Raw genomic sequence first — 18024 nt, forward strand, 5'->3', positions numbered from 1 at the left:
TAATCAAGAATATCTATTTAAAGATATTTAGCAACTAACCAGATTTTCAGGTAAGTCTGTTTATATTATATTTTGTTTATATTTTATTCTGTTGGGTTTATATCAGTTCAAGGTCCATGAGAAAAATTATAAATAGAGAGCCAATGCCACAAGCCAGGTACTTCGAATCACCTTCAAATCATCTTCCAAATATACTTCATTCACATTCAACTCATATTCTCATATACTCAAATAGTGAAAACCCTTAACTAAATATTCAATCAAGAGTCGAGGCTCTTCAATACACGCCTGACTTGGGCGTCGGAGTACCTTTTGCAGGTACCTCCCCCTCTCCATCGGGAAGTCGGACAAGCGGTCAAAACTTGAAGATCACCGAACGGCCAAGATTGCAGGCGATTGAGCGACAAGGAAAAAAGAAGACAAGTGAAGAACCCAGTTCAAGCATCGGAAAGCGGCAAAGCCACATCAGACAAGGTTAGTCTCTCGGTCTCCAAAAATTATTACCGAAACAGATACCATTTAGCTTTTGCGGAATGTGCAGAGCTAATCTCAACTGTAATTAAGGAGTTACCAACCTAAACCTATACTATGCATTGTTTTAGCAGTATAGCAACAGAGATAGTTCGTTGATATTTTATCAGATTATGAACTTCTTTGCAAAGTATATCACTTTTAGGAACATTTAATACTGTTAGAGTTTCACTTAACTAATGCATATAAAAAGTTATAGATTACTTAGGTGAAACTTCAAACCCAATTAGATAATCAACACAACCCATCATTGCAGAGCCATGAAACAATTTTATTTTACACATTACAATGCTTTCTAAATAAATCATCATCCCATGTGTGTCGCCCAGGCCTTATTTCATGACAGCTTTTACAACTCCAATTTACTTCAGAGCTTTGAAGGAGGCTGATACCAGCCCCACTGCTCATCAGATATGTACTTGGTCACTTGCTTCACACTTAAATAGTTTTCTAGACCCCTGAAATAATAAAAAGAAGACACAGATTCTTAGATGATAAAACAATCTATGATATAGCCTGTATTTGAGAAATGGACACAAGCAGTAAACTATTCATAAAACAGTTTAATCTAAGCAAATTCCAACTGACAGAAAGTGTACTGAAAAGAGTTTAATCTATTCACATTTCAAAATATAGTTTTGAATGCACTAAAACTGACTTCTACATTTGCTGATTTAGGAAGAAATAAGGGTCATACCATTCTCCTAATTCACGACCAAAGCCACTTCGTTTTATGCCTCCCCATGGGGCTTGAATGAAGCTTGGTTGAGCACAATTTATCCATACAATTCCAGCTTTAATAGCCTGCACAAAAGTAATATAAAGTATACAGCTTTCAGTTACAGAAGATACATATGTTTTGTCTGTTCTATGATAACAAAGGACCAGTCTCACCTGAGATATACGCTCACATCTTTCTAGATCTTTTGACATTACGGCAGACCCTAAGCCGTATCTGTGAAATAATAATTCATACACGGCATTGGTTAACATCTATGGACAAGTTAAGAAGAAGTAGTTTACAGGTGAAACTAATATACAGTTTCCAGAAAAATATTCCACTCACTGGGTGTCATTTGCTAGTTCAATAGCTTCTTCCTCGGTACTAAATGTTTTCACAGAGAGTACAGGTCCAAAAACTTCTTCTCTCCAAATTTGCATTGAGGTAGTCACATCACTGATGATGGTGGGTTCAACAAAGTATCCCCTTTTCAAATGCTGCCATAAAATTTGACATTTCAATAATTCTGTGGACAAATGAAGAACTACAAAACGGGACACACACATACACAAGAGTGTATAATCATACCTCTGGACGAGACCCTCCTGTCAAAATTGTTGCACCTTCACTCTTAGCGGTTGAGATGAAATTCAATACCTTTTTGTACTGAATAATATAAACCAAAAGAGTGCATAAACAATGTCAGGAAAAGCATATTTTCTTCATATAAACAACCACTGAACTTTTCTTCATATAACCTTGATTACTATATGCTGCATGCCATGCGACTTGATTGAATAAACACAATCAGAAATTCAGAAGTCTATGTTAGAAATAGATTTCAGGATTACTTAACTTCAAACACTATCTTAAACCAAAACGTATTAGGGGGAAGAAATGGTACAAGGTGTAAAAACCAAAAAAATTCACATATATTTGTTAAAAGCAGAAAGAGGAGTCAGTAACCTAAGTTAAAATATAAGAAATGCAGGTGATAGACATTAAACATACCTGTCCTTCACTAACAATAGGGCCTAGCCTGCAGCCTTCTTCCAAGGGATCTGAAATTTTGATGTTTTTGGCCCATTTCACAAGTTTATCCACAAATTCTGTTGCTATACTTTCCTGAAACAGTAAAAACATCTAACTTTATCAATGTTCAAAACTCAGCTAATGCCGTTGCTACAAAGTTTCCAGAAAAAATGCTACCACTATCAGAGTATATCTAAACCTTTCAATAAGGCGGTAAAATAAGAAAAGTTAGCTACAAATACTTGTTTGTGAGCAGGGAAATGTGTTACGGATGAAATGGGCGAATCAAAATCTAACTATTGCACTTACATGCACAATAAGGCGAGATGTTGCACTGCAAATCTGACCATTTGTAAAGAAGCAGCCAAAGATTGTCCATTCAGCAGCTGCTTGAATCAAGAAAATTACAAAAATAAATGTTGCATGGTGTATGACTCAGATTTTTCGATTCTGTAATCAGTTCTAGGCACCTAAAGTTTAGTCATCTACAAGCAAACAATGAGTTTCACACGAAATATAGTTCCATAATGCAAGAAAACATAGGCTGTTTATAACAAAATAAAAGGCACGTACTCTTGTCAAGGTCAACATCCTCAAAAACAACGATTGGGCTTTTTCCACCAAGCTCTAGAGAAACAGGCTGCCAACAAGAAACCACAAATTTTATATTACATGATCTCACAAAGAAAAGAGAATGAAAATACGAAAGGAAAAATAGAAAAGAAAAATTATTTTCTTTCAATCATTTCTTCTGTATACATGCTCCTTAGTCTTCTCTAGCTTTTAAAACAGAAGGACAACACGAATTGCACATAATTTGCAGATAAAATTGCTCACAAAATACCTTGGTTAGCTGTGCTGCAGCTGACATAATCTTGCTCCCAGTTAAAGAGCTTCCAGTAAAGGCAACCTGTTGAAAAATTAAATATCAGCCACAATTCAGCAGTAGCTCGCCAGCACTTTAACAATACTTAGCAGGAAATAGAATTAAAATTTAATTCTGCTAAAAACTATAAGCGGGTGAACCTTGTCTACATCAGGATGAGATGCCAAAGGAGCACCAGCATCATTGCCTAATCCAGTAACAACATTTAATACCCCTGGTGGAAGGTTTACTTCTCTGCATACTTCAGCCAGCTCCAAACATGTCCTAAAATTGCAAATGGTATGACAGCATAAGATACCAACATAACAAAAAAATACAAGTTGCAAAAGTTGATTTTAACATACACAGATGCCAATTCAGATGGCTTCAATATTGCAGCACAACCAGCAGCCAGAGCAGGAGCAACTTTCCATGTAGCCATTAAGAGAGGATAGTTCCTATCACATAACATAAACCACATAATTTAATTACCTATATTTCAGTTAGGGCATCGTTGAATAGGCAATCTATAAAGAATGTGTAAGCAAGTAAATTATATTCAAAAAAATATGCATAACTAGTTAGTGAAGAAACAGAAGCTAATCAGATACCATGGAGTAATTAATGCAACAACCCCAATGGGCTCCTTGAGAATATAACTCTTGAAAGTTTCCATAGGGAGGGATACAGGAGCCTTTTGCTTTGCATCCAACCCTTCTGCAAGCTCAGCATAGTAGTTAAAACAAGCAATAACATCATCCTACAAGATAGAATCACATATCCAAATAAGAAAAAAACTCATGGAAACATCAGTTACTGCTTTTTTCAATGCAAATAAATATCACTACTTACCAGGTCTGCCAGTGCTTCATCTAGTGGTTTTCCACTATCAATTGCTTCAAGCTTTCCCAGTTCATCCTTTTTCTCCGTTATCTTTGAGAAAGGCACACACAGTAAGGTGTCAACAGATGCACTTCTGACTCAGTATCCACGACTTATATTGACCAATTTATTTTTAAACCCGGCAGTCAAAGGGTTGAACAACATCTTGATTATTTCTAAGTAGTTTTGTGAAAGTTAAACAAATATAATATATATTACATGTTTTTTTATATTAATATAACATTCTGTTTATCTAGCAGCGAATATTAAAATAAACTTATTCAAAAAAAATGTTAATTTGGTGGTTGATGCAACTTGTAACTTCAATGCTTTCCCTGTCTGTTTACATGTCTGAGAAATGAAAACACATATTTAATCGATTAAAGCAAAAGTTGAATTAGAATTACAACCTTTGAAGCGATGGCTCGAAGATAACCAGCACGAACAGAAGCAGAAGCTGATGACCAATCTCTGCCTTTGTTCCGGGACAAGGCTCTTTTAGCAGCATCGACAGCAAGGTCAATATCTTCCTTGGTACCGGCAGGGATATCGCCTGAACACCAAATACATCAAGCCACAACTCACAAACAGTAGTGCTTATTTAACTATGCGCGTGCCATGATCATAAACATTAAAAACTCCCATGATGTTGGAAAAGTTCAGACACAAGTAGTGATAAGGAGAAGAAAGAAGAGGGAACCTATGATATCTTCGGTGGCGGGATTGATGATCGGAATCCGGTTGTTGTGGACGGGGACTTTCCATTCTCCATCAATGAATAGTTGCCTACTGGGTACTGAGATGGCCATTTTGCTTTTTCTTTTCTTTCTTCTCAATCACTCTCTGCTATGTATTCTTGTCTTCAATGCTCCGTCGTAACATGTTATATATGTACATATAATAAGCGTTAAATATCTCTTACATGTTTCATACTATAAAAAGGAATAAATATAATACAATTATTAATTATATAAAAAAAATTGTATATCACATGTGTTTTAAACATCACAAACTAATATTGAAACATGCACATGTGTTGAAAAGTAAAAACATTATTATAATCAAGTTAAAAAGATTATATATATATATATATATATATATATATATATATATATTATTTTAAAACTTTTTAATCAAAATATATTAAAGTTAAATTATAGAAATATATTAACTGTGTATATAATAATAGGATTGAAACTGCATCTTGTTCTGGTTGATGACTCACCACAGTTCCTTTTCATTTGTCGGTATTGGTTTGGTTTGGCTTCATTTTGCTGTTTGGAAACATGTTCTTTCCACGTTCTGATGTTTAGAGTGACACATCTTAGAACAAACGGCAACGAGATCTTGGAAGCTTGTAATAGTTACTTGTATCTTGTAGTCGTGCATTGTTGAAATTGGGCGCATAACTCTACCTGTCATAATTCTATTCCATAATTGACATCCCTCCATAAAAGATAATAATTATGATTATTATAATGTAAAACCATAAGAGTGAAAAAGAGCATTATGACTATTTCAGATTATGTGTGTAGAGGTTGTTGATTGTGAACGGCATTATGATTGGCGCAGAATAAGAAAGAACTACGTTTTAAGTGATACGAGTGGCCAACCAAATCACCGTCACGCTGTCAGACAATTAATTGAAAGTTGCGTGTGTATATAACATCTCTCATCTCCCATAACGTGCCATAACTTTTCATCATGCACCACTTCTAAAGTTAAACACGGAAGCTAAAATCTGCGATGCAAAATGTTTGTTAAGCTACTCTATTTTCAGTGTGCATGTTCTGTCGCTTTCGTTGCATATTCATTGGTATCCACGTGTTGTAAATTTTTTTAGTTTTATATTAATCTTTTAAATTATAATTTAAGTTGCAATATATAGGAGATTGAGAAAATAAAAATTAAAATAGATTCAGATTATTGAAAGAATTATTTTTCACGTTATTAGAAATATTGCGTCAAATGTCGTCATATATGTAACTAGTCTTTTGACTTATGTTTCACGGATTTTTTATTATTTATTTTTAAATAGAGATGAAAAAAAAAAAGTTAAGTTTGGCAAATTAATTTATTCACGTCATTCATTTTGACCATTTTGTCCATATTGATAAGTCTATTTTGTTAATCTAGTTATTCAGTTTAATATGATCAAATCAATTACTTTGTTTTTATTAGTCAATTCATCCCATTCAATTTGACTATCTTGTCATTTTATCCATTTAATCCATCTTATTAGTTTGTTTATCCTGTCAGTTCGTATATTATAGTCATTTTGTCTAGCTAGTTCATCCCAATCATTCCACCAATTCCAGTCATCCATTCAGTCTTACCCACGTATTCCTTCCCTTTCATCCAACCCATCCTCATCATTCTTGTCATAATGCCAACTCAACCATCACGTCAATCCTAGCCATCAAGGCCAAGTCAGCCATCATGACCATCCAGTCAACTTGATCCATTCCATCAATCCTAATCAACTCGTCCGTCCAGCCTATCCTCGCCCGACCATTTTGGCTAGCTCTTCCATTTTGGTCATCCCGTCAATCTTTTCATCCCGTACATATCGTCCATCTAGTCAATTCGGCCAAATCGGTCAATCAGTCCATCCTAACCATTCCATCAGCCTTTTAATTCCAACATTATACATCTCCCAACATGTGGAGTGAAGTTTTTATAATCGTATTTCATTTTCTTAAGTTGTTTTCAATTGGGTGCTTAGCTTTGCTAAATTTATGACTACTTTTCAAACTTCATGAGCTCTATCAATCTAAAAAAGAAAGACTACTACAAGGAGATGTTGAAGATGTTTCCATTGTCACTTAATGGTTCAAGTTCTACCTCTCAAGACATTGATTCCCCAAGTCTTGTCGTCAACGCCTGAGTGTGGCTAAAAAGGTTGTTAATGTTTAGGGGACTGATTCCCCTATGATCAAGGTTGCTCCTTTGAAGATAATTCTCGTAACCAAATACGATCAATGAGATGAAGACAAAATAAAAGAAAGTTGTAGTGTCATGGCAAAAAATCCTCTTCAACTCGATCTCCCAAATAAATTCGTCAAGGTGATGGTGGGACCTCAACTCCCTTAGTTAGGGGAGTTTTTGGAACCGAGCTTCGACTTGGTGATAAGATTTATTTCAACCTTAACGGTGCTGAGAAAATAACTATACAAGGGCATATATCAATCAGAGGTTGTTGATGGCCTGACCGAGTTGAGTGTTTAGGTTGCATTGTTTTGTCGAAAAGTGATCCCTAAAGCGGACCTATTTGTTGTTTCTTGTTGGGGAAGGAGTTTGTTGAGTTACATAAGGATTTGGAGGCTTCCTTGAAGGCCAAATCTACCCTTAGCGCCCAGGTGAATGATGTCCTTGATGTTCATGTTGGTTCCTTAGTTTCCATCTTATGCTTCATAAGCACATTTACTACACGCAAAACTTTCATCTCTTCCTCATGTTTCCTCCTCAAAGCCTTCATTGGATCTGTATGTTGCTCCTCCACCTTTTCTACTACTATGTTGCTCGTCATGTTCCTTATGATTACCATGAGAATAGAAAAGTGCTTGATCACGCCTATGATGGATGCCAAAATGTTTCTTCAAGACTGGTCGAGCACATACTTTACGTTTCAGTCTTCAAATGATGTCAATCTTTAGTCTTCAGCCTTGTTGACCGTCCAAATTGCTTAAGGTATACTTGTAGATTAAATTATGATGCTTAAGTCAATATGTGCCTAAGTATATGTTGTATTGAATGTTGTAATTAATTGAACCTAACCACCTTACCTGGACCTTGTATTTACACTACTCATAATATGCCTTTACTTATCACTAACCTAATTGTGGTCTGATCATTCTTTAATGTTGTTTATGGAGTTGATTCATGACCTACCTCGGTTAAATCATACTTAAGTTGATTAATTATTTTGAAGTGTCGAGTGTGTTCAACCAATTGATCATTTTTATCATGGACGATGCACCTGACTGATCGAGTTTATGTTGGTCAATTGTCTTTTAATATTTGACCAGAGGCTTATACTTTACAATTATAATAAAAAAAAGTGTACGTTATTCATTAAAATTCTCTAGTATTTGTCAAATAAATTTTAATTTTGGATGATTAATATATGTTTATATAATATAGATTTAAAGTTTCTATATTTTTAAAATTATAATGTTTTTATTTAATAAAACTCATATGAGTATATTATTTGTTGAAAAGTTTGAAGAATTAAGGTGGTGAAAAGAAATGAAACAAAAATAATTGAAATTGAGATTAGGAATAGCAAAACGGATCATCTGACCTATTTTTACTTGTGACGTGTAAAAAATAAATCAGATTAAATTGGTCTACTAGAAAAATGGATTAAACTTTATAACCTAAGCTACCAAAAGGTAGCTGGTCCGCCACTTTTTATTTTTTAATTTGAGAATTTGTAAAGTTTTTTAGTTTTAAAATATATTTATATGTATATAAATATTAAAACCATATTTAATCATATAAATATTTTTAAGATTTTAATTAACTAATATTTTTAATTAGATAAATTAAAATAATCATTACATTTATACTCTCTTATAATTAATAAAAAGTGTTAATAATTTAAGTTAATACTATTATATATTTCCATAAAAAAATATAATATAAAATATCAATCTTTTAAATTAATTTTTATTTTAATTTTTAATTAAAAAAGGTCAACGGACTATATTGTCCCGTCTGATTTTTGGTCCACCAAAATTGACATACTTAAAATAATAACCTGCCTATTCCGTTTTGGGTGTTTCATCCTACACTTCCAAGGCTCCATCCATCCTGCACTTCCAACTTTTTCAAAACTTTATTTTTAACCTTAGTAAATATCTTTTTTACTTTTCACTTTCTATTTAAAATAACTTTACACATCTTTTGTAAAGGTTGAGAAAAAGCCAATTGCTCTTCTCCTCTCTTCCATGTCTTCTTCCTTCTTATTCTCAACAACTGAACTTTGAATTATGGATCAGATTTGGTGTCCTAAAGATTCAACCATAGAAAGCTCTCATCCGCATTCGCTCAATTTTCAATTTCCTCACCGGTAAGCCAAATTTTCCTCTCTTAAATTTGGGAATCATGATCATGCAAAGGGAATCTGCTGCATGCAACTTTTCTAAGCTTTTTCCCCCAAATTTCTAATCATATTCAAACTCTAAAATTTGTTTTCTCCCCAAAATTGACACCCCATAAGTGATTCTAGCCTACTTTGAGTCACAAGCAAGCCACCGCGGTTCCGTTGAGTCGTGTCACTGTCGAGGTAAGGGATGCTGGGTTTGATTCTCTATTTCGTGAATTGATGTAGAAATGTGTTAGGATTCTATTTAAATTTGGAATTTATGCAATGTGAAAGGCTTGTTTAGTATGTTGTTGATGCTTGAACTGAAATTAGATGATTTTTGTGTATGAGGGTATAAAATTCTTGTTTTCTAAGATTTATGAAGTTGTGAATGGATGCATGTGAATTGATTTGTATAAGGAAGAATGTTGGATTGAGTTTTGGTAGAGATGAAAACTGTTATGCAGGTTACTAGAGTTCAAGTTAGGTGGATTTTGTTATTTTAGGCCATTCTAGAGGAAGTGAGAGAGTGATTTTGAGATTTAGGGGTTAGGAGTTGAGTTAAGCTATTGGGATGACTTAGTTGAGTCAAATCTGACTTGTTAGAGGAGTCTAAAGGGCTAAAAACATCTTCTAATTTGCAGAATCCACGCCTGGGCGCCCCTTTCCTGTTGTTTCCAGCATAAATGTGACGCCCGGGCGCCCCAAAGGGCGCTGGGTGCCTTTTTCTGCTGTTGTGTTTGTTTTTTATAGTTTGTGGAGTTCTGGATGTCCATTTTGGACGTTCTTTAGGTCGTTTTGGGGGTTTTTGACCCTTCCGGAGCCATTGGTGAGGGTCTCCAAGCTGTTTGAATTACTTAAGTATTGATAATTAAAAGTCCTAAAGAAATTTGTGTTAATAAGTGATGGTTTTGTGAAGGTATGTAATGTATGAGTTGTTTTTATGACATGGTTGATGTTGTATGATGGTGTATGGGTTTGGTATGAGACAATATAGTAAGAATGCACATGAATGACTATGAAATTTTATGTTTGATGAATCAAAGTGGTTTATGAGGTACATTATTGATTCAAGAGGAATATCATGTGATTTAAGGTGGTCGAATTGAATATGAAATTGAGATCTCTCGGTGAGATCAGTTAGTGTATTGAATGTATGTAAAAGGCTTCCACTATGGGGGGTTATCCCTAACACTCTAACGGTCTTTCATTCTCACTTAGAGAGGATTGACGCATGTGGTGAGAGTAGTGGGAGGTCCTAGGATAGGCGTTATCACTGGAGGTCTATTCCGCGGTAACGGACCAGCCTTGTGTGTGGTGTGAAACCCCTCGGAAATGACTTGATTGATACAAATTTTTTCTATATGGGGATAAAATTGACATTTTTCTAAAAGAGAGACGAATTTGACACACTTCAACCAAACTGGGGAGAAAAGAAGCAATTAAACCTTTTAAAAATTTGTTTTCTATTTATACTTTATTAATTATTTAATTAAATTTAAAAATTTAATATTATTTAATATATTTTATATTTAAATAATTATTAAAATATAATTTATATTATTATAGTATTAATATTAAAAAATTAAAATAAAAACAATAATAATTAAGAAATCTAAAAATTTTGAAATTTTATATATTGATGTGATATAATTTAATATATTTATGTATATTAAATCAGATTTTATATAATTATTTTTATTTTTATTACTTTTATTTAATTATTTTAATTTTAATAATATAACTATTATAATAATATAAATTATATTTTAAAATTATTAAAATATGAAAAAATATTAAATAATATTATATTCTTAAATTAAATTAAAGAGTTATTAAAATATAAATAAAATACAATGTTTTTTAAAAAAATTAAAAGGATATAGAGTTAAAAATATGTAAGATTATTTTAACTAAAAAGAGAAAAAGTTAAAAATACATTTACTAAAGTTAAAAAATAAAGTTTTGAAAAAGTTGAAGATGAAGTATTGGACATGCAGGATGAAACATTTTTACTTTAAATAGAAAGTAAAAATAAAAAAGATATTTACTAAAATTAAAAATAAATTTTTGAAAAAGTTAAAAATGTAGGACGAAGTCTTAAAGATGTAGAATGAAACAAACTTCCGTTTTCGGCAGGATGGGGGCTGCCCATGGGCCGCGACCCACTTTACCAACCCTAATTGGGATTGTGTTTATTAAGAAGACTATGATTGGTCATAAGAAAGGAAAAGGATGAGCACATAACATAACATTGAAGAACAACAAAAAGGAAATGTTATAGAGGTAATGTGCTTAACACACCACATCCTACCTACCTATAACTAGCCTGTCACACCCTATACCTTCATCACGGAGACTTTGTCTTTTTCTCATCTTCAACACCAAGAATTATAAATTTAATTAAAGATTTTTTAGTGGGTACATGTATCAAATTTTAGATTATAAAAATTTCTTATTAAAAAAACTTTAAATTAAAGATATTTTAATAATTTTAAAATTTAATTTAAAATGAAGAATAGAAAATAGTTATTTATCATGTGATTGGTAATTATTATCTTTTATTTTATTTTTTATTTTAAAAAATAATTACTTTTTAAAAAATATATAATAAAAGGTAATAACTACGCGGGCCAATAAGATGATAAACAACTACTTTTTATTTTTTATTTTAAATTAAATTTTAAAATTATTAAAATATCCTTTGATTTAAAGTTAGTATTTTTTAATAAAAACTTTTTTGTAATCTAAAATTTGGTACACTTTGCTAAAATGTATCAATTAATAATATATATATATATATATATATATATTATTGTCTTTTCTTCTTAAAACAAAAATTTATTTATTTATGTTTACATTGCTATCTCACTAGTAGACATTTGTAATTTTTCATAATGGTGGTAACTATCTGGGAGTAACTTACATAATACACTCTTACACAACAGTCAGAATCTTTCTTTACAAGTCTTTAGTAATTCAATAGTAAGTCAAAGCGAGTTCCTTCAAAATTAAACCCTAATTATAGAATTTATAAGAATTTGACCAATTAATTTATATTAATACAAACCTTAATTACTTAATAGTATCCATTACAACATTAATTGTGTCTTCACTCAACTACTGTCCAGATAGAGCAACTGTGAAGTGCTCTTACACATCAACCGCTTGGTTCTTCCATCCAATTTGTCACCAAATCTGAATAGTCACCTATAAACCCATAATGGAGGCCAGTCCTGTCACTCATCTGTTTCATCTCCACCAAAATTTCTGGTGGTTCCTCATAATTGGGTGTTGCTCCCTACATCTCCGCAAGTGGGACCTGTACCTCCCCATTAATTTAATTTATTTCAAAAATATTCTACACCTCCCCACTATTTTCTTTATTCCAGAAATACCCTACACCTCTCCCACTATCTTTAACAATCTTTCTCTTTCTCTTTCTCTCTCTACATTAATGGAGCATTCACGTGGTTAAGATTTGAATTTGTAACATACTACAAAATATAAAATTCAAAGGAAACTTCAATATCAGTACTTCTACCATTCTCATTTTATAAAATTAAAAGTTAGATGCAAATACAAAATAATAAACATAATAATATTAATAGTAAATAATGATATATTATTATTATTATATACTAACTTTATAATGACGAAAGAACTAAATAAATTCTAAATCTTGAACAAATAACTTTTTTTTTTATATTTTAAGTATTTAATAATATTTTTATATTATTTATCTAATAAATTAAATATTTTATTCAAGTTATTTGAGTCAAACATGTCGGTGAGTTAAAACATAATATAATGTTAAAAATTATAGATATTATATAAACATTTTTCTAGAAATTTAGAACAAAATTTTACCATTTATTAAGTAATTTGAAAAGAAAAAAATATATTCAATAACAAAAATAAGATTGAATCAAACTTATTTAAAAAAATATATTCAAATTTAAGTCATGTAAATGCTCCATTAATGTAGAGAGAGAAAGAGAAAGATTGGTAAGGATAGTGGGGAGGTGTAGGGTATTTTTGGAATAAAAGAAAATAGTGGGGAGGTATAGAATATTTTTGAAATAAATTAAATTAATGGGGAGGTACATGTCCCACTTGAGGAGGTGTAGAGAGCAACACCCCTCATAATTTCACTCAAAATCTCTACCAGAATCTCATCTTACACCTCCAACATTTCATCCTGTACCTCCAAAAATTTCACTTTTAACCTTCTGACATCTCATCCTGCACCTTTTTCATTTTTCTTCTCTTTTTTATTAAAAGCATTCTGCACCACCTTAATAATAATCTAATTTAATTTAAAATTTAAATATTATTTAATAATTATTAAAATATTGTTTTTATTATAATAATAGCTGTATTAAAAAATAAAAATAATAATAATAATGAATTTGATTTAATATATTCAAAATATGTTAAATTATATTCAAATATTAAACTAAATTAAATAATTTGTTAAATTTTAAATAAAAACTAAAATTTCTAAAAACTATTTTATCGAATATCAAAATTTATAAAATATGCTAATAGTTTTATTTTTTATTTAAAATTTAATAAATATTTAATTTAATTTAAAATTATAGTATTATATTTTTATATTTTAATAATTATTAAAATATTATTTACATTTTTATAATACTTTTATTAAAAAAATTAAAATAATAATAACAAAAATAAAAGCGATAGTAATGAAAATTAAAATAATATTTAATGTATTTAAATATATTAAATTGCATTAAAAGATTAAATTAAATTAAATAATTTTTAAAATTTAAAGAAAAGAAAATTTCAATTTGTGAGTCGGATACAGAAATCCGATAACGTATTATTCGGATATCCGATGAATATTTGTTTTTAAAATTTTGTTTTTTATTTAAATTTAATATTAATTTAATTTAATTAGTATTTTAATATAATTTATTATATTTTAAATATATTAAATCGAATGGATTATTATTATTTTATTATTATTATTATTATTATTATTATTATGATTTTATTTTAATTTTTTAAAATAAGTATTATTATAATATAAACAATATTTTAATAATTATTAAAGGTTGAATAGGTTTGGAGGTTCCTATATTTGGGAGTTTGTTTCAATTGGATTCTCCAATTTTGGAAGTGATCAATTGGATTCCTAATTTGCTCAATTTGATTCAATCAGCACTTAACGAACATTAACTTTTTTAATACGTGGACATCCAGTTTTAACACGTGAGCATCCAGGTGGCACAGTTGGAACTCTGTAGATGGATTATAACATTTTTAATTGTTAAATATATTAATAAATGAAAATATAATCACGCACATGACACGCACACCATCACTTTGCTCATTTTTTACCATTTTCACGCATCTCTAGAACCCACCATTTTTCTTCCTCACTCTCCTTCTCCATTCCTCAACATCAAACCTTCACCTTCAAGAATCCTCTTGGCTCCCTCTCCCCAACCTCATTCTCCTAGACTAGGTGCATACAACCACATACTCCTTCCTCATCTTTTGTTTCTAACGACGAAAACCAACACATATCACACACAACAGGATCTCATTCTTCCCCCCAACTCAAACTTCATCCTTCAATAAACAACACCACCAAAAACAGAGACCTATACCCATTTTCCTGCAACACACAATCATAACCAAAACCCCAAGACTCACGCCCAGTATAGCATAGTACAAATGAGAGGATAATCGCTGGCAACATCAACGACAGCGAAGTTGGTCACCGACAGCGGCGAGGGTGCATAACAGAGGAACGAGATGGAGGTGTTGGCAGATCCTCTGGCTGCGGCGTCGACGGTGGCTGAACTACGAGAGACGAGGAAGCCCAACAAGCTCCAGTAGAGAGGAAAGTGGTGGTGGCGCCGCGATGGTGGTGGAGAGGGTTCGTCGGAGTGCGACGGCCTCGATTTGGTGGCAGCGACACCATTGCGACGACGAACCACCAATGTCGTTTACGAACAAAAAGGCCTCTCTCGCGCGAATAGGAGAAAGGGAGCTTGGTGTCGTGGCCGGCGATGGCTCCGGTAGCTCGCGTCGTCACCGGTAACGTTTTAGACCGTGGCTCACGGCCGCTGGTTCGGTGATGGTTGTGGCATGTGACAGAGGTAAATCCCTCCCTCCCGGGTTTGTAGTTTGGAGAAGAGACTTGGGTCTCAAAGTATGCAAAGGGGTGAAGAATGACAGAACCCCTATTTTAATTTTAATAATTTAATATGTTTAATAATTTTTAATTATATTTTCATTTATTAATATATTTAACAATTAAAAATGTTATAATCTCGTGCCACCTGGATGTTCATTTTGCCACGTATTAAATAAATTAACGTCCGTTAAGTGGATTTAACGGAGAGGCTGTGATTGAATCAAATTGACCAAATTAGGGATCTAATTGATCATTTCTAAAATTGGAGGACCCAATTGAAACAAACCTTCAAATATAAGGACCTCCGAACCTATTAAACCATTATTAAAATATAAAATTATATTAGATAATATTTAAATTTTAAATTAAATTAGATTATTATTAAGATAGTGTAGAGTATTTTTAATAAAAAAAAGAAAAAAATGAATAAATATTTAAAAATGAAATTTTTAAAAAGTTGAAAGTGTAAGATTATATGTCAAAAGGTCAAAAATATAATTTTTAGAGATACAGATGACACGTTGGAAGTGTAAGATGAAACACTCTCTCTACCTCGCAATTAGATTGAACTGGTAGAATGAATTACACCCAGTTAAGGGCCTTTCTTCATGCACCCCATAATTTCAAATTGCATCCTGTGGAATAAAGAAATGATTCATTTGTCTTTATCTTCTCCATTGCTTCTTCTTACACTAGTTGTATACCCTATGAATGAAGTTCCATTCCCCCTGTCAGCTTCTCATTCTGCAACTGTAATTTTTCTCACAAATTTCATCAAAACCAACAAATTCTTTTTCCAATCACTGCTCCTTCATATATATTTTATTTTATATTTTAAAATGAACAACAAAATTGTGTTTTAAATTATACGTTCTAAAATATAAAAATATTGATTAATGTGTGAGATTAATCCGTATCCAAATTACACATTTAAAACTGAAATTGAAAAATTCAAAATCACACGACACAAGTCTTTATCTAATCTCTATGGTGAACACCGTATCATCTTACTTACCTTCACTAGATAAACTAAATTTCCTTTACAAATAATCTCGTTTTGTACTGAAAATAATACAAGACGAAATTTCCTTAACAACTATGTTGGACTGATAACATCGTGATCACTAATATTAAGCTATTTCGAGCATCCACATGTTATCTCCTATCAACTATACCAAATCCCAATGTAAACTTGTATTTTAAAAAACAGCAAGCAATACAATTAATTTAAAAAATCAATGACATCTTTATTATAATTAACTTACATTAACTAAATTAAAAACGCATAATTATATCATAAATTCATCACTAAACAATTAAATTAATATGATTCACAGAAATTGTAAATCAAAAGTAATTCACGTATTCAATTTGAGTAATTTGATTTAATCATATGAATCAATGTAACTTCTTCCAAAATACTGTCAATTAAAAAAAAAAAAAAATCAGTGGATTCATGATAACCTTCTGGTAGAAGAGGATGTTTGATCTGAAAAGAAGAAAAAGCAGGAAATTGAAGGTTGTGAACAATAGAAGAGTGGAATTGAAGCGAAAGGGAGAAAGAGTATTAACATAAAAAAAGAATAAAAGATTCATTATTCAGAAAAGTATACAATCCAACTAATCCACCAAACCTAAAACATAAGAAAGATATATCTATATCCATCAAAGGTACAAAGTAACGTAATCTAATATCTGAGCAATAAGCAAATAAAAAAACATGTAAAAGGAACAAAAGTTAATGTTTCTGGGTGGTTTTGTGGTACTTGGTTTTTATCCATTGGAGGCCAACGGAGGTACCCTCCTTCAACTTCTTGACGCCATTGGATGCCACTGCCTTCGTCTTCCCGAGAGCGTTGTTGTTGCTTTTCTTCTTAGATTCGTTGGAGCCGCTGACTGGGTCAGGCCCGTTATCCCACTGGTCAGCCCAAGATGATCCATAGGAAGCCATTATATCGTTGTGATTGAGAATGGAGAAATTGTGAAGGATTGAATGCGTTTTTATAGGAGCAGTTGAAGTTCTAGAAGTTGGAATAAAAAGAAAAGAGTCGACCGAGTCCTTAAGCAAGGATTATGCTTATGTTTTGAAATGGACTCTTCGCACACGAAACCGCATATGCAAGAAAACTCGTTTTCCCATTGGTTCTCCGCTGGAACCTTCTGGAAACCGTGGATTTGTCTGAATGTGTGATATCTATCTAACACGTGTTTTCAAAAGTACTTTTATATTAATAAAACATTTAAGAATTATGTTAATAAGTTTGAATTAATAAAAAGAATAACAGAAATTAAAAAAAAAAAGTCTTTTTAACAATTTCTTTTTACAATAACAGTTTGTGATTGGTCCGTTTTAAATATTTTTTTAAAATAAATTCAAACATACCAATAAAATGATGATACATGTCTAATTATCAAAAAATTGTTAAAAAAATTATTAAAATGTCATTTTCCAAAGTCAAAATATAGGTAAACATATTGCATAACATAAAGGGAAAACGGTGCGTTTTCGTCAGAGGGATTCCTAGCACCACCATGGACTAGTTGCACTTTTATTGATTCCCCGGTTCATGAATGGGAAGTGATGTGAAATAGCTCGGAATAAAGGATTATGCTTTCCTAGCTTTCTTTTATTCAAAAACTAGTTGATATAATTATAAATGACATGGTCATTATTTTATCTCATCACCTTGCTTATCTTTTATCATATATAATTTTATAGTTTTGTAATTTTA

General features: G+C 31.6%; 1 protein-coding gene and 1 pseudogene across 1 annotated transcript; both read right to left on the bottom strand.

Moving 5' to 3' along the window:
• Nucleotides 1-711: 711 nt before the first annotated feature.
• On the bottom strand, nt 712-4920 carry LOC106758570 (betaine aldehyde dehydrogenase 1, chloroplastic). The gene is made up of 15 exons (XM_014641488.2): nt 4732-4920; nt 4442-4584; nt 4002-4082; nt 3761-3909; nt 3515-3607; nt 3311-3434; nt 3129-3194; nt 2858-2924; nt 2594-2670; nt 2264-2377; nt 1841-1918; nt 1598-1749; nt 1426-1486; nt 1229-1335; nt 712-989 (listed from the first exon to the last, which is right to left on the bottom strand). The coding sequence occupies exons 1-15, from the start codon at nt 4838-4840 to the stop codon at nt 899-901; spliced, it is 1512 nt and encodes a 503-aa protein (XP_014496974.1). The 5' UTR covers nt 4841-4920; the 3' UTR covers nt 712-898.
• Nucleotides 4921-16595: 11675 nt separating this feature from the next.
• LOC106759039 lies at nt 16596-17387 on the bottom strand (annotated as a pseudogene).
• Between the last annotated feature and the right edge of the window lie 637 nt (nt 17388-18024).

This window comes from Vigna radiata, chromosome 4 (assembly GCF_000741045.1).
Source record: "Vigna radiata var. radiata cultivar VC1973A chromosome 4, Vradiata_ver6, whole genome shotgun sequence".
In the NCBI taxonomy this organism is placed as follows: domain Eukaryota; kingdom Viridiplantae; phylum Streptophyta; class Magnoliopsida; order Fabales; family Fabaceae; genus Vigna; species Vigna radiata.